Consider the following 26,974-nt stretch of genomic DNA (forward strand, 5'->3'; position numbering starts at 1 on the left):
GAAAGCTTATGGTATTTGCTACCAAATAAACCTGTTGGACTTTAACCTGGTGTTGTGAGACTTCTTACCGTGTTCACCCCAGTCCAACGCCGGCATCTCCACATCTTGGCACTGTGAGGCAGCAGTGCTAACCATGGTTGATAAAACTAAATAGATAGAGTAACACAGTGCTAGAACTATTTATTTAACCTTTTTTTTTCCTGTCACTGGACCCGGATTTGCATTTAACTGTCTTTATCCAAAATATCTTTAGCTTTGTCGATACCATTTCACGTTCCATACCGCTCATTCTCTTCACAGCTGAAATTGCAATGTCATTATCTGGATAATTGTGCTGCACTGGTGCCAACTGCAATTTTCCTAAGTACTTGAAAAGTTACATCATGAATCAACAAACTCTGGATACCATTAATAAGGCTGCACTGGGAACAACTCTGCAATTAAAATATGAAGTAGAACACATGTTTCTGCAAAGAAAAATGAAAAAGAAATATATACTTTTAAAATTTTAAGTCAAAAACAAATGAACCAAATCATTAACAGTAGGGTTTTCACAGATGGCCTCAATTCCTCTGAATTAGAGGAGGGAAAATCTGACAGGTTGCACACTCTTACTCTCTACCTGGCAACCGTTGCTGAAAGCGCACATGTGTGAACATCATGCGAAGACAGGAGCAGGCTCAGTTCTGATACCCTCAAACAACTGCTATCACCAACCAGGGCAGTAGTCTAAGCAATAAAATTTTCAAAGTTAATGTTCAGAAGCAGCAACACAAGCGAAGACAATGAAGTAGAAAACAGGGAAGGGGCCTGAAATAAAATCATAGATGCAAAGTGTGAAGATGATCTTTTATAGATATAGTAAGACAGATTAATATAGAAGGGTTTGGAAACATGATCCAGCGTGCAGAGTGATGGCTGAAGGCTTTGTCACTTTTGGTCAATTTTGAGTAAGAAAGAGAGTCGCAGTAGACTGGAAGGAAAACAGGTACATGCAAAAGTGTAGGACTAGGGAAGGGTTCAGAGGCAATGTGCAGTGAAGCCACAGAAAGATCTGAAGATAAAACAAGGATGTTGAAATTGATTCACTGGATGAAAGGAACAAGATGATGGCTGGGCCGGTGCGTGTGCCATCCAGTTCAGAATAGTTGGTATTTATGTGGGTTGGAGCTGGAGAGGTCAGAGAGGAAGTATTGGGAAGAAGACAAGTTTCCAGGAACAAAAGCATGGCTGCAGGTTTTGGCAGCAACAGAGGAAGGAAGTAGACATTGGACAGTAAATGGTGGTAAATCTGGAACGTCAATTCAAATTAAACAGAGACACGGGTCAAAACTGCCAAAATACAAATATTGGACTGAAAATAGTAAGTTCTTCACAACATAAACAATGATCAGTACATGGAACAGACTTGGATATAGGGAGCAAAAACAAAAAAAAATCTGGAATAATTTAAAGGAATGGTTGAGTGCTGTTCTCCCTTTTAGGATATATTAGCTATGATGGCAAAATGGCTTTGCTCATGCAAATCCGTCTTGTGATCTCTTTCCAAGTAGAACAAAGTAGTCAAACATTCTGAGCTGGACCAATATGGCTCTGATTGCTTCTGGGATCGGAACTCTATAACAGTTTAGGCCAGAAACAATCCATGAGTGTTTTGACCTACATTTCTTAACATTGTTCTCTCTTTCTGGGTAGAATTCAAGGAACGCCAAATCACCTTCCAGCACCTTTCTTGAAAGGTCCATCTCAATTGTGAGCCCAAGTGGCAAGTGTCTGTAGGCTCAGGGAAGTATAGACAAGCCTAATCCAGACAAGCCTAATCTCTCCCTGTAACTCCCTCCCTGCAACTCTCTCCCCGTAACTCCCTCCCTGTAACTCCCTCCCTGCAACTCCCTCCCTGCAACTCTCCCCCAGTAACTCCCTCCCTGCAACTCTCTCCCCGTAACTCCCTCCCTGCAACTCTCTCCCAGTAACTCTCTCCCTGCAACTCCCTCCCTGCAACTCCCTCCCTGCAACTCTCTCCCAGTAACTCCCTCCCTGCAACTCTCTTCCCGTAACTCCCTCCCTGCAACTCTCTCCCTGTAACTCCCTCCCTGAAACTCTCTCCCCGTAACTCCCTTGTGCACTTTCCAACAATTGTCGTTGAATGGCTATCTGGAGGGGGAGGCATGGCCAAAAACCTCCAACCTCATCCTCAGCTGAGATTCTCCAGTGCTGCTGCAGTGAATGGAGTGTTGGCTGAGCGCCAAATTTGTCCATTCACGCTGGCAGTGAGGCGGGTACGAGTGAGATCAGAGAATCCCGCCCATTTATTCCCTTTCCCTAATCTAGGGTGGTAACTCTCCCCGACGGATAACACATTCAGATCAGCTAACTCAACACAGATCACACACTGAATATAGGTCTCTGTCGTCTGAGAGCTGTCTTCTCACAGACAAAAACAGACAGAAAATCCTGTTGTCTTTTTATCACGCCTCTTTGTTTCAGCATTTGCTAATCAGTGGTGGCGGTGTTTGCTTGAATCAGAATGCAATAAAAGAAGACAAACTCTCCAGTGAACATATTGTGCTAATACAAGTTTGTTTGAAGTTCTGAGCTTCCTAAGAGTGCACTGAGTAACTGACCTCCAAGTATGTTTCATATTATTTTGTAAAAAAGAATATCCTGCATTTTGTAGCCACAAATTTCCGAAGTATGTCATTTATATATTTTGGGTCACAGTTCAGTAATTGTTGGTTTTATCTCAGTAACCTCTGCTAGTTTCAAACCCATTTGTAATCACCATAAATTAGAAACATAAAGTAAACTTGAAGAGACTGGCTGAACTTATTTGTATGATAATTAAATCATATCTTCATACAGCACCGTAATAAATTAGTTGTGCCTTGAGCCAAAACATAGAGAACTGTCACAAATTCCAGGACTTGCACCACAAACCACACATTTATAATTCCAAGAAATTGCCTCACATGCGTCACGCACAAGGTCAAATGTGACAAGATTACCTCATTGCAAGAATCCATCATAAACAAGGTTTGGGACTAACTGGGATATATCCTGTGTAAATATCTTTTATAACTAAAAGAAGTACAGGCAGAAACAAATGGTAGAGAAATGAGATGTAGAATAGATAAGAATCAAGTTTTGTAACATTTGTATTTAAACTGTTGAGTGTCCAATCAGGACAACGGGTCAGGGGAAGCAAATGAACCCAACAGGGTTCCAACAATGCACAGACCCGGTCACATTTCTCTACAATAACATAGACATTGCATTTCAAAAGTATTTCATTCTGTGTGAAGCAATTTGAAAGGTTTTGTAAAAAAGTTTCATATAAAGATGGGTATCACTTGTATTTAACGATATTGACAATCTCTCATGGCATTGTGCACGGAAGGGGGGGTACCTGGGAACGTGGGAGGGAGGAGGGATAAATGTTGACTTGTACATGTGTAAAATCAACAACCTGTTTTACGTTTCTCCCAATTTTTACTTCTATTACAGTAAAGATCTACTCCAGGAGATCAAGACTTAATGAGGTCTTCAGATTTGTTGTGAGTTTAATCCTCACACATGCATTTTTCTTTTGGGAAATAATGGGAAATTGCTTGAAAGATTAGCAGGTCGATTATTGACCTGTTGAACGACATCATGAACACTGTGGCCAACATGTCATGGAGTGGGGCTTGAACCCAAAGCTTCTGGCTCAGGAAAAGGGGCTTCTAGCTACTTACTGAGCCACAATATCCCCAATGCTGGTTTTTAGGTATACAGGGGATTGGACTAGAATATAGGGGTGATATAATGGGAGTGAAATTGGTCTTGAGTGGTAATGCAGAACGGAGAGATGTTGATTTTGTACCTTCCTCAATCGTCTTTTCCCTTGACTTCAGTGGGAAGGACAACAGGTAGCATGTTAAATGGACTGCTGATTCACTGTTACCCATCTTGTGGAACCATCCAGAAACAATTTCCTTTCATTATATTCTAATTCTATATTATTTAAAATTAAGTAGCAAAGCATGAGGCAATTCGGGAAGTTGAAAGGTATAGTTGGTTGGAGAATGGATAAGTTTATTTATTAGTGTCACAAATAGGCTTACATTAACACTGCAATGAAGTTATTGTGAAAATCCCCGAGTCGCCACGCTCCGGCGCCTGTTCAGGAACACTGAGGGAGAATTTAGCATGGCCAATGCACCTAAAGAGCATGTCTTTCGGACTGTGGGAGGAAATTGGAGCACCCAGAAGAAACCCACGCAGACACAGAGAGAACGTGCAGACTCCCCATAGACAGTGACCCAAGCTGGGAATCGAACCCGGGTCCCTGGCGCTGTGAGGCAGCAGTGCTAACCACTGTGCCACCGTGCAGTCTGCAGCACATGCTGAAGACCTGGAAGATGCAAAATGGAGATATACAAATGCATGTGGGCATGTAGTTACATACATTCCCATTGTAAATACAGAGAAATTTAGAATCCAAACATTTGTCAGAAAAGTATGACAAAATCAGGTAGCAATGTCAAAATGATGTGCATTCAGTCACAAGAATGAGAGTATATTATATCGCTTTAATTCTGAGGTGAATTGTCTCACATCTTATTTTACTCTGGAGAAGATTGGTTAATTCAGTACAGGCAAAACCAAACCTGCTTATTTGAGTTCAAATATTGGCAGTGCTTTTCACAGTAGATTCAATTGATTCACGATAGAGATTGTCAGGGTTTGTTGGTGTAGCACAGAATTAAAATAAAAGGCTCCATTTGCTCTATCTGTAACTGAATGGTTGAAAATTTGGACCTTATTTTTCGTCCAGCAATTTACTGTCATAATCTTTTCCACCCGGTCTCCTCCAAAAGTGCACTGAATGCCAAATTGGACTCTGTTGACCTTCATGTGGATAGGGCACACATCTGGAGCAAGCATTAGGTGAGTTGAATATGAAAATCACGGTTTGAAAGGTGGTTTAAGGACCCCAATGCAAATTCACTCCCCAAAGCAAGTAGTTCCAGGATTTCAGCAGTTTGAATAGTGTTTCCTAAAGGAATCACTGGCGGTCACCAACAAAAAGGGAATTACTCCTCCCAATACCAAAGAGGTCCTGCAGCCTGCTTGCTGCTATACTATACTGGCATATCGCAAGGAGACCCAGCTGGTTTTGAGCAATTTGTCCACAATTTGCCTTGTCATTGTTTGAGATCTGACCCACTACGGTGGTGCCATCAGCAAATTTGAAGATGGAGTTGGAGCAAAATTTGGCCATGCAGTCATAAGTGTACAAGGAGTATAGTAAGGGGCTGAGGACAAAGCCTTGTGGGACACCGGTGTTGTTGATATTCGTGGAGGAGGTGTCATTATTACCTATCCTTACTGGTGTGGTCTGTGGGTTAGGAAGTCTCAGATCCAGTCACAGAGGGAGGAACCGAGCCATAGGCCACAGAGTTTAGAGATGAGTTTTGTTGGGATCATGCTGCTGAAGGCTGAGCTGTAGCCAATAATTAGGAATTTGACAGAAGTGTCCTTGTTGTCCAGGTGTTCCAAGGTTGAGTGTAGAGCCAGGGAGCTGCGGACCTGTTGCATCCGAACCTCCCGCATTTTCAAATTTCAGTTGTCGAGATCAGGACTGGGAAAGGGGTGGCAATTCCACTGATCCTCAGCATCTGCTTTCGGCTACGTAGGGGTGGGAGAGGTGGAGCTGAAATCAACCTCATTATTTCAGCTTACTACAATTAGGTGTCAAATAGTGTAAAATCGCTATTGCTTCATGCAGCAAACACCAAAGTTGTGAATACTTGCACCAGCTTTGCACCCCAGCAAACCAATGCTTACATCAGACAGTGAGGGAATTTACCACTCCTGTCAACTAATGTTTTAGCAGACCCTGACCTCACTCAACCAAGAAATCCGTGCACCACAGCAGGAATTACTGGATCAATATCAGGAATGGAAACCTTTGCTGATTTTCTTCTCTCTCGTGAAGCCAAACGGTCATATTGCTGGTCCAGCTGAGATCAACAAATTCTCAGACCAGGGGTCGAATCTAGGAACCTCCTGATCTGTATGGCTCTGATATTCATACACAATACATTTACCAACAGGCCTTTAGGCGACTGCTTTGCAAAAACATTTATACATTCTGAACTGGGATGTTTATAACTGACATGTTGGCTCTTAGTTTAACTGTAATTCTGATGCAACAGATCCATGCTCAGCGTGACATAAAAATCTACTTTGGCAGAATAAATAAGTCTTTGTTGATAGTAAGTACTCGCCCTGGACAGGATTTGTCATGAGTTATAAATGAAGTTGATACATCTCACAAACACAGCATTCCTATCACAATGAATTGTATCCACTGGGTTGGATTTTCATGGAGCTGGAGAGATTCCCTGGAGGGGTGAAAATGGCAGCTCGGACCCCAATTCCAGGCTTCCTGAACCAATTCCCAGGGTTTCTGATTTTCAAGGGTGCCTAATTAAGAATGCAGGCTGTTTGGGTAGTGAGCCCACACCCTGTCTGGCTCCATTGCGGGGACAGGCATGTCCTAGTCCTCCGCAATTTTCATGGAGTCAGGACAAGTTTTCAAAGAGTCACGGTTCACGGCACCTCAGTTGCCATGCACCATAGTCTGCAGGAGGGAACCTTTCGAAAGTTGCATTCAAAAGATCATCCTCATGCTGCTCCATGCCAAGGTATGATGCACCACTCACCTTTTATGGTATTTCATGTCCCTCATTCCAAGATGTGCCTCCCCACCCCTATGGGCCCTCAAGCCCCTGTGTCAGCCTATGGCACTTTCATGCTCATTTACCTAAGCACTGCACAGAACCAATGAACCCTTTGTGACAATTGGATGTAGAAAATGCTTTTAAAAAGTTATTCATTAATAACTACATTTTCGTAAAGAAAACACTTTTTACTACAACCCAATTAAAATGCGTCAATTAACCAGGCCATTTAAAGTATCAATAGTTGAAACTGCAAGCACATGAAATATCTCCATCTTGTGTAAATAAACATTGTGCAATTGATAGAAGAAGCCCGAAAGCCAGAGCAATCAATCTAGCAGTTTATTTCCCCCCTGGTGCTCAGATGTTTCAGTTCTCTAACAGATGTCTGGCCTCTCAGCAAAGCCTCATTACAGAATGAAACAGAAAATGCTGGAAAATCTCAGCAGGTCTGACAGCTTCTATGGAGAGAGAATAGAGCCAACGTTTTGAGTCTGGATGACCCTTTGTCATTCTGTACTTTTGTTTGACATCTCAGACATTGATTAGAGAACTGAAACACTCAAGCCCCAGGGAAACAAATGCTTGATTGACTGTTCTGGCTCTCTGATCTCTTCTGTCAACTACACCATGTTTATTTACACAAGATAGAGACATTTCAAGTGCTTGCAGTTTCAGCTGCTGATACTTTAAAGGATCTGGTTAAACGACACTTTTATCAGCCTGTAGTAAAAAGGAGTTTTTTTTTTAATTGGAAAAATATAAATGAATGCTGTATCTTTTTAAGTTTTATTTGCACATCATGTTGTCACTTTAGGATTCGTTGCTTCTGCATAGTATATGAATGGCTATGGAAGTGCCATAGCTTGGCATGGGAGGCATGAGGGGCCAGAGCAGAGCAGATTAGTGGGGGGAGCATGTCTCAGCATGGGGAATGTTGCTGTGAGGGATTATTAAGGCTGAGGGATGGAGGGTTTTACTTTTTTCATTATAACTGGGGCAAAGTCCCACCACACAGAAGCGGAACTTTTAAACTGCCTGCCTCGGCACAAGGCAGACCCTATGGCTGTCTCTGAACTATTTCCCTGGTCAACTGGTCAGAATATAGTCTGCACTCACCCCCTCAACAAGAAAACGTTGTCTGGCACAGCGGTTAGCACTGCTGCTAACCAGGGACCTGGGTTCAATTCCTGGCTTGGGTCACTGTCTATGTGGAGTTTGCACATTCTCTGCTTGTCTTCGTGGGTTTCCTCCGGGTGCTCCGGTTTCCTCCCACATTCTGAAAGACGTGCTGGTTAGGTGCATTGACCCGAACAGGCGCCAGTGTGTGGCGACTAGGGGAATTTCACAGTAACATTATTGCAGTGTTAATGTAAACCTTACTTGTGACTAATAAATAAATAAACTTTATAAACATTTCCTGGTATCTCTCCCAATGCTGGTCGGCTGAGCTGGGATTTTCCTTAACTCTTGCTACCTGCCTCAATGATGAAAATCCACCCCCAAGCTTTTAAGCTCCATGGACTGCAGTGGTTCAAGAAGGCAGCTCATCACTACCTTCTCAAGAGCAACTGGGGATGGGCAATAAATGCTGGACTTGCAACAAATATCTATATCGTGTAAATCATTAAAAGATTTGCAATTATGTAATATATCTGCATGCAATCAAGTGAGCCACAGCGGGTTAGTGTATGAATAATACCACTGAAGAAAGCTTTCAGTTGAACCTGGAGTTATTCCAAAACAGCATCTGTTAGACAAGTGTTTTTAGTCATGAGTGAATCTATGTAATTTATTTTAACTTATTTTGTATCCTTGAGATCCTCGAGGATTCTCACATGCGGTGTGTCCAAGAAGATGGTTGTTGGCATAAACATGTATTCAACCCATTGCAATTCCACGACTCCGATTACAACCATAGGGCTGCTTGTATTCACAATTGGGATCTCGAAAGGGTTATGAAATACAGAACACTCCCAAAATAGCACAATCATTCATTAGACACTCAGTGCCCCTTCCCTCTGCTCTATATTAGCAAACCTGTTTCTCAAAGCAATCTTGAATCAGATTCACACCTTTCAAGGGTTTTTAAAATCCTTGAACTGCTTTTGATCAGAAATTGCATGTAGGGAGAAGCGAAAGATCACCCACAGTCGCAAAATCTATTCCCAAAGCAATGGCATTTGCTGTAATTATCTTTTAATTTACTTCATGAAAACCTACAATTAAATGTTTACCCAATGCCACCTGATAAAGAATGTCAAATGAATTCCTGAATACTACTGTCGAAATGCCACACTGAATTTCCTCTAAAAAAATGGTGCTGTGCCTACTTTACACGGACTTTACATGGGCAGCACGGTGGCACAGTGGTTAGCACTGCTGCCTCTCAGTGCCAGGGTCCCAGGCCTGGCCTCGGGTCTCTGGCCTCGGGTCACTGTCTGTGTGGAGTTTGCACTTTCTCCTCATGTCTGCGTGGGTTTCCTCTGGGTGCTCTGATTTCCTCCCACAGTCCAAAGATGTGCTGGTTAGGTTGATTGGCCATGCTAAATTGACCCTAGTGGCAGGGGGATTAACAGGGTAAATGCGTGAGATTGCATGAGTAGGGTGGGATTGTGGTCAGTGCAGACTCGATGGGCCAAATGGCCTCCTTCTGCACTGTAGGGATTCTACAGGACAATTATGCCAAAGAGGTCCAGAACATTCCAGACATTGTCTTCCTGCCATCAGACAGCAGGGATGTCATTCTAAATCTTGCATCATTTATGTTTTCTGCAAAGGATTCTAAATGTTTCAACAAAATTAAAATTGATTATCACAGCCAGGTTATTAGAAAATAACTGTCAGAAGCTGGCTTAAGCCTCTGCACAGAGTTCATTTACGAGCAATGATTTGGAAGGGGTAGGGAACTGGAATCTCTATTTTGTCTAATGGACTTCGTTTTCGTATGGTTATAAGAAAGGTATTCACAATTGACTGTAGATTCAACAACTGCAAAAGTTCTGTTGTGGTAAAGATTTTAAGATAGGCTTTAAGATAAATAGTATAAATTTATTTTTGGAGTCAACCATCTTAAACAGGCATTCTTTAATTGCAATGCATGAAAGCCCTTTTGTGTTCTGGTATCAGATGGGAAATGTACATGGAGAGAAGCCCTTGTCTACTCTAATGATATTTCAGCTTCTCACACTGCGACCGATAGTTAAAGCAACAAACCCAGGGTCATTGGTACAAAGAATGGACTGATCATTTTGTCAAATTACTGAAACTGGCAAAGTTAATGTTTATATACTAAGGCCAAACTAACAAATGTGCCCTTTCCCTTCCCACAAAAGACAGGGATATGTGTGTGTGTGGGTGAGGGAGCGGGGGTGGGGGGGGGGGTGGGAATCATCAAGTAAGTCAGCACTGAGTCTCCTGACTAGAGCATGTTCTTTCACCCCTTGACCTTGAAGCTGAACTAGTTGGGCACCGCTATGCAGCCGACCCAACTGATTTGCTGAACAAAAAAAAAGTTCTGGAAATCAGTTACAATCTTAAAATAAATCACTTCTTATTTTTTTTCTGCAAGGAAAGCAAGTGCAGGTAATCACAACCCTCTCCCCTTAAACATTGCTGACATCACAAACTTGTCGTGAGGATGCTGAAAAGCACACTCATTCCTCTGCTCTTCAAAACAGCCCATGCAAGCAGAAATAATATTATCCTTTGCATCGGCTTAGGGCTTCTGTCCGATTGTGCTGGCTTATTTGACACAATTCACTTGAATGCAACACAAGAAGTGCAAAGGATTGTGGCGATTTAAGCACTAATTACTTCAACGCAAATCAAATTCTGTCATTTTTTTTTGTGCTAGGTTTACAAATGTCATTCTACGAGCGCACAAAACTGGGCAAGTCCCCAGGGTGAGTTAAGCTAGATCTTCTGGATGCAAGGGTACTAAATGACTGGAACTCACTGCCTGAAATGGTTTCCATCTATGCCAGTGCAATGCGCTCTCTACCTGACTAATGCAAATTGCTCTGCTCGGCCCATTAGGATAATTAGTGCCAGCAAGCTCATCTGACACAGAAGTGGGAAGGGTGAGTGTATACATTAGGTCATTTTTTGTCATAAGTGGGTTGATTCCTGGTTTCTTCACAATAGATCTCCAGCAAAATATTATTTCTCTTTTTCCTTGGAATTCTGCAAGACATTCCAGGACACGCTGATGAAGGAGTTCAATGATAGATTTGCAGCAATGGCAGCTCCTTGGCATACTTGAAGCAAAACATAAAAGTACAAACCAGATAAGTTATCAGTGTGGTTATGTCTCAGACAATCAGTTTTCAACAACAATCAGCTTCATCTCTCAAAGCTTGCAAGTGCCACACAAGCTGTCTTGTGCGGATTACATACAATCTGTCACATTATTTGTAACAGATAAATCTCTCTGATATATGGTCTGGGGCTTTGAGTAAAAGAATTAGTTGTCGTGAGTAAAATCTCTAAAACATTTGTTTTTTTTTCCCCCATGTATCTTTTTCTTGTCAATATCGTTCTGCCTTTTCTGCTCTCCTGAAGATACCGTGATCCTTGCTAAGTATCATTCAGCGGCCACTGCATAATGTCATGTCCATTTTTAAGCCTTGACAGCAAGGGTCAGTACACTGTTCAAATACAGGGAGCAAATATGGTCAAGTGTGATCTTGTCATGTGAGATCCTGACATATTCACCTTCAGGAAGGGTCACTTTCCAGTGATTAATAACCGAGCCTCACACGCTAGACATCTGGGGTGTTTGACCTAGCAAGGAAATAACTCATTACAAAGACGTAACTTGAGAAAATGTATAAGAAACTGATTTTGGAGTTGTACCTTGAAATCATTCTGGCAGGAGCAGATTAACTGTCCTGTGAGTTCTGTTGAATGTTAAGATGTAATCGCCATTTGGATGTAGCTGAACAATGCTCCATGCATGCAGCCTCACCCTTTCTCCCCTGGTTACAGGGCCATATGGAGGTGCGTATATAACTCGTATTTGACAGCAACTTATTGCACTAAGTACCATCCTCACGTTGTATGTCTATTATAAATGCAGCCCTTTTTCACTTTACAATAACAGACATCTTGGCTGGAATCTTGGGATCGTTCCCTCCAGCGGGATTTTCCCATCCCGCTGCAGTGATCGAAGATTTGCTGGGTGCCAAATTCTCCGACCTCGCTGCAGCGGGATCGTGGCGTGAATGGCCAGTAAGATCGCGCCCCTTGTTTGTAAATGGTTACCAATCAGTTAAAACATTTTTAGTAAAATTTCTGATATTTTAAGGGAAACATTTCAAAGAACAAAGAAAAGTACCCCACAGGAACAGGCCCTTCGGCTCTCCAAGCCCGTGCTGATCATGATACTCTAACTTAAGTAACAAAATACTTCTGCCCTTACTCAGTCTGTATTTCTCTATTCCCTTCCTATTCATGTACCTATCTAGATGCCTCTTAAATGTTGCTAATGTGCCTGCTTCCACCACCTCCTCTGGCAGCACGTTCCAGGCACCCACCATTCTCTGCGCGAAAAACTTCCCCCGCATATCTCTCTTAAACTTTCCCCCTCTCACCTTCAACCTGTGCCCCCTTGTAATTGACACTTCCACCCTGGGAAAAAGCCTCTGACTATCCACCCTGTCTATGCCTCTCATAATTTTGTAGACCTCTATCAAGTCTCCCGTCAGCCTCCGTCTTTCCAGTGAAAACAATCCTAGTTTATTCAACCTCTCCTCATAGCCAACACCCTCGAGACCAGGCAACATCCTGGTGAACCTTCTTTGCACTCTCTCCAAAGCTTCCACGTCCTTTTGGTAGCGTGGCGACCAGAACTGCACGTAATACTCCAATTTACTTCTGGTGTAATTGACTGACTGAAGTGAACTACTAGGATGCCTGAATCAATAATCCCCTTTGTCCATTAAAAACAAAGGATCACAGCCCAATGTTTAAGCTTACTTTGATGATTCCTTAAGGTCAATTTGTTTGTAATGTTTGAGAAACATAATAGAATGCAAAATATTTTCCTTTGAATGGAAAAATCTCACAAGGTGCAATGAATATACAGTGATTATCCTGTAAAGACTCTGCCCATCTGCTGCTGAAACTCTTATTCATGCCTTTGTCACATCTAGACTTAACTATTCCAATGCATTCTTGGCTGGTATCCCACATTCTACCTTTCATAAACCTGTGGTCATCCAAAACTTTGCTGCCCATGTCAGAACTTACATCATTCATCAGTCACCCATCTTTGTTCAATACTATTCCTACCCATTAAGCAAAGCCTCCATTTTGAAATTTTCATTTTTTGTTTCTAGATCTCTCTACAGCCTCATTCCCCGATCTCTGTAATCTCCTCCAGTCCTGCAAATCTCCAAGATACGTGCACTCCTCTAACCCTGGGCTCTTGAGTATTCTCCATGGTGACCGTGCCTTCAGTCATCTGGGCCCTCAGCTCTGGAATTCCCTCCCTAAACCTCATTGCTTTTCCATCTCAACGGCCTCCTTATAAACTACCGTTTTGATCACGTTCTTGGTCACCTGCCCTCATGTGGCTCAGTATCAGATTCTCTTCTGTAACACTCCTGTAAAGTATCTTGGGAAATTTTATTACATTAGAGGCACTATATAAATGCAAACCATTGTTGTTTAAAAGGAAAGCTGTGAAACTTGAATAAAGTGAAGATGACAATCTTTTTTGCAGGCATGGCGTATGTGATGATCTCATCATATCACTGATTGCAGAGTTGGATTAAATATGTTGTAGAAACACAAATGGGAAAAGCAATGTTGAAGAAGGCAAGGACATGATAAAGAATTGTTGGCAACAGAGGCTTGATGGCACATTATTGTATAAAATAAAAAGCATGTTTTACACCTCCATCGAGATCAGGAACTGACTTCAAAAACAATCAATAAAAGTGAAACTGGGTGCCTTCTGATTTATCTTCTGCAATGCCCAACCCACACTGATGAAATAAGAAATGGACATGCAGTGTTCATGTGCCACATGTCTCTGCTCAATGTTTCTATCCCTCTACTCCAACATATGTATCATAATCATTGCTTAGCAGAAACATTTTTACAACATATATAGATGGGTGGCATGGTGGCACAGTAGTTAGCACTGCTGCCTCACAGCACCAGGGACCCCGGTTCAATTCCAGCCTCGGGTAACTTGTCTGTGTGGAGTTTGTGCATCCTCCCCATGTCTGCATGGTTTTCCTCTGGGTGCTCCGGTTTCCTCCCAAAGATGTGCAGGTTAGGTGGATTGGCCATACTAAATTGCCCCTTTGTATCCCAAGATGTGTAGGTTAGGGGAATTAATGGGGTAAATAGGGTTGTTGGGTTACAGGGATAGGGCCCGGGTAAGATGCTCTGTTAGAGAGGTGATGCAGACCCGATGGGTTGAATGATCTCCTTCTGCACTGTGGAGATACAATTGTAGATACTCAGGGATCTCTCTCTCTCTGCTCTTTGGTATAAAAAAGCTTAAAATTCCTTATTCCAGTGGGTGGTTGTCGCTTTGTAAACATTGTGAGTCATTCAGAGTCATTACTTTCTCTAGGTTTCCTTCACTGTCACTGAGTCAAAAATCCTGGAACTCCCTCTCTACCAGCGCTGTGGGAATACCTGCAGCAGTAAGAGAAGGCAGCTCACCACCACCTTCTCAAAGGCAATTAGCGGGGGGTGGGCAATATATGCTAACCAGCAATGTCACATCTCAGGAATGAATTTAAAAAACTGCAGAAAAGAAGATAAAAGTACACTCATTGAAACCCCCAAGTGTAAAAGGAAAGAAGTGGCAAAATAAATGTTTTTGTGAAACCAACAGGAATATAAAACATCCCCCTTTACCTCATTCTGCAGGCCTCACCGCACCCCATGGGATACAACACTTTAACAATTTTATGATTGTTCAGTGACAAAGCTTCAAGACTCGAAAGGGCGGCTGACATATCCCTCAGGTTGTAGGTGTTATTATATTTTGCTTTCAGTTTTGTTTTCTGTAATCCTAATTTAGTGGAAACAGCAAGGCTGAGCATTTATGCAACAAACAAAAGCAAAATAACAATCAAAAATTCATCAAAACTCATTTTCTCTGTTAACATCTACAATTTTTATACACAAAATTGTAATTACTCATTCACTAGATGCAGTATTTATAACATCAAGACTACTTGGTAACAGCTGTTATACCTAACCCAATAAACACAGGCGGATCATAGTAATTAAGCCATTTAGGTGTTGAAATATTTACCTTTTAAGTATTGAGGAAGATAAATATGCATTCAAAGTGTTGCTAACAGAAAGCACCAAAATTAAAGCCACTTTCTAGCACTGGAAACACTGAATACTTTTTAGTAAGATTAAAAGGACTCACCAATAAACTACTTGCACCTATATGTATGTCACTGTCTATGGCAGTGGTAAGTGAAGGATTTGTTTAGCATTGAATCACGGCTGCAAAGGAGTGTACATGATGAGGATAAAGACGAGATTGCACCCGTAGAGCTAACAGAGCAGTCATCTGCACCCTCCACCAGTCCAGAGACACACTCCTAGGTGGGCACGAGAACCAGTTCACCACTGGGGGTTGTTACTATGTTACTGTTGGGCTAGGGTGTTGTTACTGTGGGGGTTGTACAATGTTGTTGGGTTAGGGGGTTTACCTGTTATAAGAGTTATCATGGCACATTCCAGTGGGGTCCCGCCTCCGGTGGCGAGGTATAAGACCCCCTGCTCCGGCAGGACCCCTTCAGTCTGAACTGGTGTATTCGTGTTAGTAGTTCCATTGTTACTCTATTAAAGCCTTCAATACCGAAGCCTTGGTTCCATGTGCTTATTGTCGCGCATCAATTTAATAGAGTAAACAGAAAACTCACAGCTGTACAACAAGAAAAGAAAAAAAAAAACAGAGAGTATGGAACAGATTCTAAAACCGGATCGTCTGACACTGGACCCACGTGCGGTCGGTGCAGCTAACACATTCGACCATTGGTGGAAGTGCTTTGAGGACTACCTGGCAGCCTCGGTAGCTATCACTACAGACAGTGATAAACTCCAGGTCCTCCACGCAAGGGTAAGCGACACGATTTACCTAGCCATTCGTGCAGCTCCCACTTACCTGGGTGCCGTCGAGCTCCTAAAAAAAAGATACACTATGCCACCCAACGAGATACATGCTCGTTACCTCCTCGCTACACGACGTCGGCAGTCGGGCGAAACCATGGAGGACTATGCCAATGAGCTCCTGCAGCTTGCCAGGGGTTGCGATTGTAAGGACGTATCAGCCGAACAGTATATGTACGACCTCGCTCGAGACGCGTTCGTAGCAGGGGTAGGGTCCTCGTACATCAGGCTTAAATTGCTGGAAAAGGGGAAACTCAGCTTGACCCAAGCAATGGAGATGGCCGTGATGTTGGAGGCGGCGTCGAAGAGCTTGGCACTGTATCCCGAGGACCACGTGCAGTCAACGTGGTTGGAGCAAGCTCAGCTCCCTCCTCGCCCCGCAAACCCGCGCTCCCAGATCGATTCGACGACGGCGGCAGCTCCAGGTGGCCAGCGATGCTATTTTTGTGGTGGGGCCAAGCATCCACGGCAACAGTGTCCGGCAAGAACGGCAATCTGCAGCCAGTGCGGTAAAAAAGGCCACTACGGCAAAGTCTGCAGGTCCAAACCTAAAAACGGCAGTGCAGCTTGTAACCCTCCAGAACGGAGACAATCTCCTTCGGCGTCGCAGTACCCACGAGGTCCGACCACGTGCGATCCCAGGACGGCGCCATCGTGGATGACAGAGGAGGAGGAAGACCACCAGGAGTCGCTGCGCTTGGCGCCCTCGCCCACGTGCGATTCATGGGGGCGGCCATCATGGTCCACGACGACTAGGAGCGACCAGCAGGGGTCCTCGGCATCCACATCGGCAGCATGCAGTGACGCCCAGGGGCCAACGGTGGCGTCGATCTCCCTGGATCAGACCAGGCACTACAGACTTGAACATTCTATGATGGATATAAAGGTTAGTGGTAGAACTGTGAATTGTCTGTTTGACAGTGGAAGCACCGAAAGTTTCATACACCCTGAAACTGCTAAAAGGTGTGGACTCCGGGTTCTCCCTGCCAAGCAGACAATTTCCATGGCATCACGGTCCCGGTCTGTACCGATCCAAGGACGATGTATGGTAACTCTTGAGGTACAGGGCACAATTTACGAGCAATACAGGCTCCTTGTGTTACCTCACCTTTGCGTGCCAATTCTCCTCGGACTAAACTTTATGGTCCACATGAAGAGTGTGATCCTACAGTACGGTGGGCCACTCCCTTCACTGGCAGTAGGGAATCAGCCGCAGCCTCCAAATTGCCCAAAGCGCCCCGCATGCAATCTATCCACCCTGAAAATCACTACACCGTCCCTTTTTAAAAATCTGGTACCTGGCTGCAAGCCCATCGCTACTAAAAGTAGGCGTTACAGCGCTGAGGACCGGATCTTTATTAGATCTGAGGTTCAGCGGCTCCTCAAGGAAGAGATCATACAGGCCAGTGCTAGTCCGTGGAGAGCGCAGGTCGTGGTAGTCAAAAGCGGGAACAAACCTCGGATGGTCATCGACTATAGTCAGACCATTAATCGTTATACGCAGCTGGATGCGTATCCTCTCCCGCGCATTTCTGATATGGTCAATCAGATTGCGCAGTACCGAGTGTTTTCTACCATAGACCTTAAGTCCGCCTACCATCAACTCCCCATCCGCCCAGAGGACCGACAATATACGGCTTTTGAGGCGGATGGTCGTTTATACCAATTCCTCAGGGTTCCATTTGGTGTCACCAATGGGGTCTCGGTCTTCCAGCGTGCTATGGACCGAATGGTGGACCAGAACGGGTTGCGGGCTACCTTCCCGTACCTGGATAACGTCACCATCTGCGGCCATGACCAGCAGGACCACGACACGAATCTCCAACACTTTCTGCGCACTGCATCTCGCCTGAATCTGACCTATAATAGGGAGAAGTGCGTATTCCGTACGCGTAGGTTAGCCATCCTCGGATACGTGGTGGAAAACGGGGTCATTGGCCCTGATCCAGACCGTATGCGCCCACTCACTGAACTTCCCTTGCCCGCTAGCACGAAAGCACTGAGGAGATGCCTCGGGTTCTTTTCGTATTATGCACAGTGGGTCCCCAACTACGCGGCCAAAGCTCGTCCGCTCATTAAGTCCACGACCTTCCCACTTACGCCGGAGGCCCAATTGGCCTTCAAGGTTTTGAAGAGCGACATCTCGAAAGCCACGATGCACGCGGTGGATGAATCCATTCCTTTCCAGGTGGAGAGTGATGCATCTGACTTCGCCCTAGCCGCCACACTAAACCAGGCAGGCAGGCCCGTCGCGTTCTTTTCCCTTACCCTTCAAGGCCCAGAAATTCGGCACTCAGCGGTGGAGAAGGAGGCTCAGGCCATTGTGGAGGCAGTCAGACACTGGCGCCATTACCTGGCAGGGAAGCGGTTCACCCTGATCACGGATCAACGATCCGTGGCGTTTATGTTCAGTAACACGCAGAGGGGCAAGATCAAGAACGATAAGATCTTGCGGTGGAGAATTGAGCTCTCCACCTATAATTACGATATTATGTATCGTCCAGGGAAGCTCAATGAGCCCTCGGATGCCCTCTCGCGCGGAACATGCGCCATCATGCAGGAGGACCGCTTGAAGGCTCTCCACAATGATCTGTGTCATCCTGGAGTCACCAGACTCTACCACTTCGTCAAAGCCCGCAACCTGCCTTACTCGGTGGAGGATGTCAGGTCAGTGACTAGAAGCTGTCGGATTTGCGCAGAATGCAAACCACACTTTTATCGACCAGACCGGGCACAATTGGTCAAGGCCACTCGCCCTTTTGAGAGGCTGAGTGTGGATTTTAAGGGCCCCCTTCCCTCAACGGACCGGAATGTCTATTTCCTCAACATAATAGACGAGTATTCCCGGTTTCCGTTTGTTGTCCCCTGTGCGGACACGTCGACTGCCACCGTCATCAAGGTTTTCAGTGAACTTTTTACCCTGTTCAGGTACCCCTGCTACATTCATAGCGACAGGGGCTCGTCGTTCATGAGCAACGACTTGAGGCAATTCCTGCTCTCATTCGGGATTGCCTCTAGTAGAACCACGAGCTACAACCCTAGGGGTAACGGACAGGTGGAAAGGGAGAATGCTACAGTCTGGAAGGCTGTCCTACTGGCACTGAAATCCAGGGGCCTTCCAGTCTCCCGTTGGCAGGAGGTCCTTCCAAATGCGCTCCATTCTATCCGCTCCCTCCTGTGTACGGCAACCAATGCTACTCCCCACGAGAGGATGTTCTCATTCCCTCGGAAGTCGTCCTCAGGAACCTCATTGCCAGCCTGGTTGACGTACCCAGGACCCGTCCTTCTGCGGCGACATGTGAGGGCTCGCAAGTCCGACCCCTTGGTCGAACCGGTCCAACTCCTCCACGCCAACCCTCAGTATGCCTATGTGGCATATCCTGACGGGCGAGAGGACACTGTCTCCATTAGAGACCTGGCGCCCGCAGGGGACGTAGCAACTCCTGTCGCTCCTATTCCCCCAGTCACGAATCCACTACTCCTCATTACTTCCCCAGACGTGGCGCGGTCAGCACCGGGACCAGTGCATAACACTTTTACTCCCATGTACAGCTTGCCTGAGACTCGGAGATCGGCGCCACCATCATCACCACCACCGCTACCACCAAACGTTCCAGGATCCCCTGCACCATCGCCTCACCAGGGCCGGCCGGCCCGGGAGTCCTTGAGGGGACAGCCAGACGTTGCTTTGGAAAGAGCGCCACCACAAGCACCTGCTCCGGTTTCGCAACCGGTGTTGAGGAGATCGCAGCGTCGGTGCGGTCCTCCAGACCGTCTGGACTTGTGAATCCTGTGATTTGTCTGTTTATATGACCTGTTTTTCGTGCACCCCGCCACCTTTTGTTCTTAAAGGAGGGGTGAATGTGGTGAACCATCGTTGGTTCACCACTGGGGGTTGTTACTATGTTACTGTTGGGCTAGGGTGTTGTTACTGTGGGGGTTGTACAATGTTGTTGGGTTAGGGGGTTTACCTGTTATAAGAGTTATCATGGCACATTCCAGTGGGGTCCCGCCTCCGGTGGCGAGGTATAAGACCCCCTGCTCCGGCAGGACCCCTTCAGTCTGAACTGGTGTATTCGTGTTAGTAGTTCCATTGTTACTCTATTAAAGCCTTCAATACCGAAGCCTTGGTTCCATGTGCTTATTGTCGCGCATCAGTCTCACAATCTGGTGCTCACCACACAGCAAGTTTCCCTCAGCAGGAGGAAGCAGGGTTAGCCAAGATCACTGGCACATACACATCTACTAGGGAAGTGGTACCTCCAAAGCCCTAGTCAGATAATGAGCCTCTGGGACTATTCTGAGACGAGGTGCTTGAGGTACACCAAGAGATGGGGGAAACATCAGAGAGAGATAACGGAGGCCCTCGATAGAGTGGCACGTGAGGTGGAGGAGTCTGTCTGCCTGCTGTCTGATGAAGTTGTACTGATGTATGGGAGAAGGAGATGAAATTGAGAACATATAAATGTGCTCCTCAGAAAAGGCCAAAGCTTCAAATAAGTCTTCTTCCTTAACTCAGTAGAAAAGTTTGCAGCCAATTGTAAAAGTGATCAGCATAGGCTAGGCAGGTTTGAGCTCAATCTATTGATTGATCGTATTACAATTGGACTCGGTGTCCCTGGCCCACGAGAGGAGGGAGGGCTATCAGCCAGGTTTTCTTGCTTTTGAAATGTACATGCCTGAGGGATGTCAGCCGAGGACCGACTTAGGGCACCCTCTCATGACACAATTTGCCCACCAACGCTCACCCTCGAACAACTACCAACACTCTGGAACTGTACCTCAAACAATATAACAGCCTCAGGGGCGAGGGAAGGAATAACAGGAAAATTAGATGGTAAAAAAAAGAATTATGGTGGTAGTAGGAAGAGAGATCCTGAAGCTGAATCAGATTTTTCTGTTACACCATGCCTTTTGAAAAAATACTTTATTTCTCTTTTGTGTCACTTTTTCTGTGTCTCACCAGATTGTGTGCTCACACCTAAAAAAAGGCACATTTTAAATGTAATTTGTACCATTAACTGGTAGTGGACAGATGTTAGAGGTAGGTTCTTTACTCAGAGAGTAGTAAGGGCGTGGAATGTCCTGCCTGCAGCAGTAGTGGACTCGTCAACATTAAGAGCATTCAAATGGTTATTGGATAAACATATGGATGATATTGGAATAGTGTAGATTAGAGGGGCTTTAGATTGGTTCCACTGGTCGGTGCAACATCGAGGGCCGAAGGGCCTGTACTGCGCTGTAATGTTCTATGTTCTAACTACATAGCTTGCAGTCCCTATCTTTGCTTCTGTCTACCAAATCGCTGCTGTTCCTTTTGCTCAAAGGTCAGGTCATGTGGTGTGAATGCCTTACGAATGAATTCCAAAAGATGATCTTTTCTGGCACATTGACACTTAGGAAGAAATATTGTGTTGGGCAGCAAATGCCTAAAAGTGCCAAATAGACATCTATAAATGGGAACGCCTTGCTGAAGATAGGGAAATGCGGCCAGAAACCATCCTGGTGGATATCTCCAATTGTGAGAACCATAGCATAGCTGGTGCTGAATGCAAATACCAGCTGAGGAGGTCTTGCCTGAACATCAAGACCAATCCCGCCCCCCCTCCCCCACATCCCCAACCTGATTGAGGATACATTGTTCAATTTGTGGATGCTCATTCCGAGCACAAAGAGGTCTCAACTGCCACCAATGGACTCAAAAGAAACAATTCTGGCCGCCTTCTTCGATATCGAAGAACAAATAATGACAATTTTTCTCAGTCTCCTTTTACTAATCAGTGGCCTTTGCTTTCATTCCCTCTCTCTCTCTCCTCTTCTGTTTTACTTCCCTTTGACCTCCCTGATCAGATACTCTCTTTGCTTTGTGCGGTGTACAGGATGTGGGTGTCGCTGGCTAGGTCAGCAGCGATTGTCCGTCCCTAATTTCCCTCAAGAAGGTGATGCCACTCGCGACCATTTAGCTCCAGACTAGAATATCCATTTGCCAAATCCAAAACCAGGTCAGCTCACAACAGGTGGGAACTATTGTTTGCTTTGCTGATTTGAACATCTACTGAACGCTTTTGTCACTAAATCACAGGACATGTAGAAAATTATATTGCAGTTACTGTTTTTAAATAGCGTGAGGCTTATATTTTATAAAAATACCAGACAAACCAATAAATGCCAGACAATTCCATCCAAACAGTTTGTAACTCTAGTTGAAGTACATCAAACGCATTTTCTTGTAAAGCCTATTCCACCGTCATCTTACTAATTTTGCTGCATTTAAATTCCTGCCCCAGAGTTGAAGGCACAATTCACCAGTCACCTACAATTTTTCAGTAATATCCTGATCCAGATATTGACTTAGTATAGCAAGAAAAACAAAATGGTTTCATGCCTCATCACCATCATTAAGTATCACTATCGAACAGCATGTTTCCTATTTTCCCTAGGACACTATATTCCATACAGAAAGAACCAGGTGTCTTACACAAATGTCTTCCAATTTTCTAGAATTTCTATTTTTTTTTAAACTTGCACAAAACTTGCCTTTTCAAAAAGATATTTGAGATGTGGAGAGAATGTCAACTGAACTTTCAACACCATCAGAAAATCTCTTGCCCCTCTTAAATCTTTGCAGTTTCAATTCAAAGCCTCTCATTTTATTAAGTAACATGTGCCTTCTGGGTATTAATCTTCTCCATCTCTTTCAATGTTAACATTTATCAAACCCCGACTGCAAGCTGGACTTGTGCCCCAGTGAAATAGTAATTGATGTATTTTCAGGAATCAATAGATTTAGTTCAAAATAACCATTTGGGTTCAGTCAGAGAATCAATGCCTGGCCCTATTTTTCTGAAGCATAATGTTAGGAAACATACGTTCCCTGTTACAAGATTTTATGAAAATATAATTCAAATCGTTATTTGAAAACATGTCTAGCAAAGTTTCCTGTCTGACAGCAGTTTGTGAAAAAATATGGAAATACTAACCTTAGCCCCAGTGCCAGTCGGTAAAACATTCTTTAACTCAAGTGACAGCCTTGAAAAAACCCTAATAAATATTTGTGTTGGTTCACATCTGGAGTCCCTCCCATACAGTTATGTTTTTTGGCAATATTTCCGACTTGCAAAATGTTTTAATTTATGAAGTATTGATTGCAATGTTGCATTTCAATGAAATACGGGGAATTCAAATACGATTATTCCATTGGTATGGTGCAATCACACAGATTAGAAAATATGCAAGAAGTGCATACGCTACCGAAGTACACCAGCAAATCCACCAGACCCACTTTCGAGGACAAAGTGGTTAAAATTCCCCTCATTGCCTCTGGAAGTGTTTAGGCTCATTTCTTCAACAGGAGGTCGGAACAGTGGCACAGTGGTTAGCACTGTTGCCTCACAGCACCAGGGACCTGGGTTCGAATCCTGGCTTGGGTCACTGTGTGTGTGGAGTTTGCACGTTCTGTGTCTGCGTGGGTTTCCTCCGGGTGCTCCGGTTTCCTCCCACAATCTGAAAGACGTGCTGGTTAGGTGCATCGACCTGAAAAGGCGCCAGAATGTGGCGACTCAGGGGTTTTCACAGTAACTTCATTGCAATGTTAATGTAAGCCTTACTTATGACTATAAATAAATAAACTTTTAGTTTACTGTAGAAGGAGGCCATTCAGTCCATCAAATCGGCACCAACTATCTGAAAGAGCATCTTACCCAGGCCCACCCCCACCGCCTCCTGCCCTATACCCATAAACCCACACATTTACCATGGCTAATCTACCTAACCTACACACCTTTGGACACCAAGCGGCAATTTATTTGATTTGATTTGATTTATTGTTGTCACATGTATTAGTATACAGTGAAAAGTATTGTTTCTTGCTTCTATTGTTTCTTATCATGGCCAAACCATCTTACCTGCAAATCCTTGGACTGTGGGAGGAAACCGGAGCACCCGGCAGAAACCCACGCAGACATGGGGAGAATGTGCAAACCCCACACAGCCACCTAAGCCCAGAATCAAACCCAGGTCCCTGGCACTCTGAGGCACCAGTGCCATCATGTCATAAAGTTACATGATTGATGTATATGGACCTTCTCCTGGCGAAGTGAGAATCTGCATAAGCAGAAACACAAGTTCTAATTCACAATTTGCTGAAATCAATGTCGTTGCCACTAGAGCTGTGGAGTTTCTAACATAAATGATGCAGATTGTGCAGCATTGGTCAATGGAAACTATAGTAGATCCTTAGCAAGCAGCATTGCTTCATTCTATCAATGTAGTACCAGGCAAGAGGGAGTGCTTTTTGCTTTGCGCTCATTCTTAACATTGTATATTAAACAATGTACTCAAAACTCTTATTGCCGAGACATTTCCATTCTACCCACCCCGTAGATACACCTTTCGTAAAAAAAAGTGTTACTGGTGCTCGTTATTTTTCTTCCTACCTCTTACATTCTTTTACTAAAGTCACTTAATTAATATTAATGGGTCTCAAGCTCTATTTCCTCCCCATGTCACTGGACAGGAAAATCCTTGTCTGCTGAATGACTTGCAAAGGGAAGCATTTCATCAGTCATAAGCATTTCTTTCTGTAATTTGGAACCAAATTTCCCACAAGGTTTCAGAAGGTAGAAGCTAAACGCACAGCAAACTGACAGTGCAAATATACTGGTATACAGCAAATCACCTCCAAACCAATTAGGTTTATCTTGGGGTCTGTAGAAATGTTACTGTTCAGTGAAATCTATCTGCCTTAATCATTGAGAAGGGTCAGGAAGAGACGCATTAGCATAACAGCTTGGAACATCCTCAACTGTTACCAATTGCCAACAGTGGTATCGAAAATAGCAGCAAACTGCAGACCACCGCTGGGAATTAATTATTACAACATTCCCAGAGAAGGAAGCTTAGGCCTTTCAAGTGCAAATTCTCCATGGAAAGTTGATTGGCAAACGTGTTATGTAAATTATATTGAAATACACCATTATGTCACTGGCATGTGGCATAATCACACTAAGTATGTTGTGGCACGCTCTGCAAGGAAAACAATATTTTTCACAAAGGTGTTGCACTTTAAACAACTTTGCACTCTATTAGAGGTCAAGGATTGACATCTTTGAATTAAAACCAAAGCATTCTTAGTTTCAGTACCAGATAGCTGAATCAAAATATGCTTCTTGTTTTTTTTCTTTCGTATTAAATGAATCAACCTCAAGAAAGTAGCTCAATTTGACTGAGCATCAGAATTAATAAATAGATTTTGGAGCATTTCTGTGTAGCATTTAAGAGCTCTTCCATTAAAACTATCTGCCACCTGCTTCAGTTACATGATCAATGACCAATAGAAGCATGATCAAGATTTTTAAAAATTTGTCTTCATAGCAAATTAACCTTCGAAAGCCCAAGATTCTGACTCTTTAAAAGTGATCGGATTGAAAAGATGACCGATACATCACAGTCTGCTACCAGGTTTAACACTGCTTGTAGGAGTGAGAGAGCTTTGGTTTCTACGCCACAGATTCCTGATCGTACATCTTTAAGGGCTGCGTGAGCAAAATGACAAAGTGGATGAGGCAAGGCCCCTGAGGGACAATGGATCACTCTACATACCTGCTCCAAATGCAAAGAAAAAGCTTTTATCTGGGTTTGCCTCCAGAAGAGCTGTCACCCTTTTGCCCATTCTTTCATTCCTCTTGTAGATTAACTCCTGGCGGAAATAGTTGTCTATCTCCTGAGCTGTCACCTGCTCATGCGGTGGGAGGGTGGTGTTGATAAAGTTAGGCAGCTGTGAGGAGAACAAGCCAAGTGATTATTATTCTAAGAATGGCTCCTAGATATGTATGACACAGGATTACAGAATCTCATGCTAAACTGTCGAGATAAGATAGATTTATTTAAATGGAGTCGAGGTGTAATAATCAGTCAGCTGTTAAATCATACTGATAGACCAGGCACACTTGATTGATTGAATTGTGGACTCATTTTTATTTTGTACACGCTATCTAAAACAAACAGGATGTTATTTGATTATCAATATACAGACTGGGAAGCTTCCCCAATAGTTCAACAAGTTTATTCATCAAGTAAAACATTTTTGATTCGACTCCTTGCCTTGCGGATCTTGGCATTGCATTTGGCCCCAATCTGGCAGTGCATGTCTGTGTGGTCACTGGATAAAGACAGGATTGGCCCTGATTGTGATTCTCCTGACAGTCAAATAGTTGTAACTCTCAAATCTCTCTCTCTGAAATAATGCTCACATTGGCAGAGTGGCCAGTGCCTAATACACTGAACCCCAGTAAGCAGTCAGTGCCCTCAGGGGTGAAAGGAAACAGGAGAAAACTGGAGACAAAATAATATTTAATAAACCAAAGCATTACCTGCTAGATGTAATCAGTAAAGTGAATAAAAAATTTCCATTTTGTTGGCCTGCTGACTCTTACTGAATTAAATTGGGAACAAAGTTTCTGAGATTCTCACAGGGGAACGTTCCGGTGATTCAGTCCATCTGCTGCTCCTGTTCACATCTTGTGCTTCTCATTTGAAATTGGTTGCTATATTTTTTAAGTTTATTTTTTTTATTGGTGTCACAAGAAAGCTTACATTAACACTGCAATGAAGTTCCTGTGAAAATCCCCCAGTCGCCACACTCCGGCGCCTGTTCAGGTACACTGAGGGAGAATTAAGCATGGCCAATGCAGCTAACCAGCACGTCTTTTGGACTGTGGGAGGAAACCGGAGCACCTGGAGGAAACCCAAGCAGACACGGGAAGAGCGTGCAGACTCCACACAGACAGTGACCCAATCCGGGAATCAAACCCGGGTCCCTGGCGCTGTGAGCCGGCAGTGCTAACAACTGTGCCACCCTGCCGCCTCATCACACTACAACAATAATAATACTTGAAAAGTACTTTATTAGCTGCAAAGCACTTTGCGATATTCTGAGATCATAGAAAGTGCAACATAAATGCATGTATTTCGTCCTTTATTGCTGAGTAAAAATCAATGGCAAACTCCCGACAAAATATTGGCTTTCTCTGGGCAATAATCTTTTCTTTGCACAATAGTGAAAATCATGTGATATTGAATTGGCCACTAGT

At 44.0% G+C, this 26,974-nt stretch overlaps 1 protein-coding gene across 1 annotated transcript in view; it reads right to left on the bottom strand.

The window, feature by feature from the left end:
- Positions 1 to 26,974, bottom strand: part of LOC144497372 (metalloprotease TIKI2-like) — a 356,280-nt gene that overhangs the window by 139,598 nt on the left and 189,708 nt on the right. Inside the window, exon 4 of the mRNA XM_078218545.1 lies at positions 25,485 to 25,659. Coding sequence (XP_078074671.1) covers positions 25,485 to 25,659 — 175 coding nt within the window. The remainder of the gene's footprint in view (positions 1 to 25,484; positions 25,660 to 26,974) is intronic.

The sequence above is a fragment of the Mustelus asterias genome, chromosome 8 (genome assembly GCF_964213995.1).
Source record: "Mustelus asterias chromosome 8, sMusAst1.hap1.1, whole genome shotgun sequence".
NCBI lineage: Eukaryota > Metazoa > Chordata > Chondrichthyes > Carcharhiniformes > Triakidae > Mustelus > Mustelus asterias.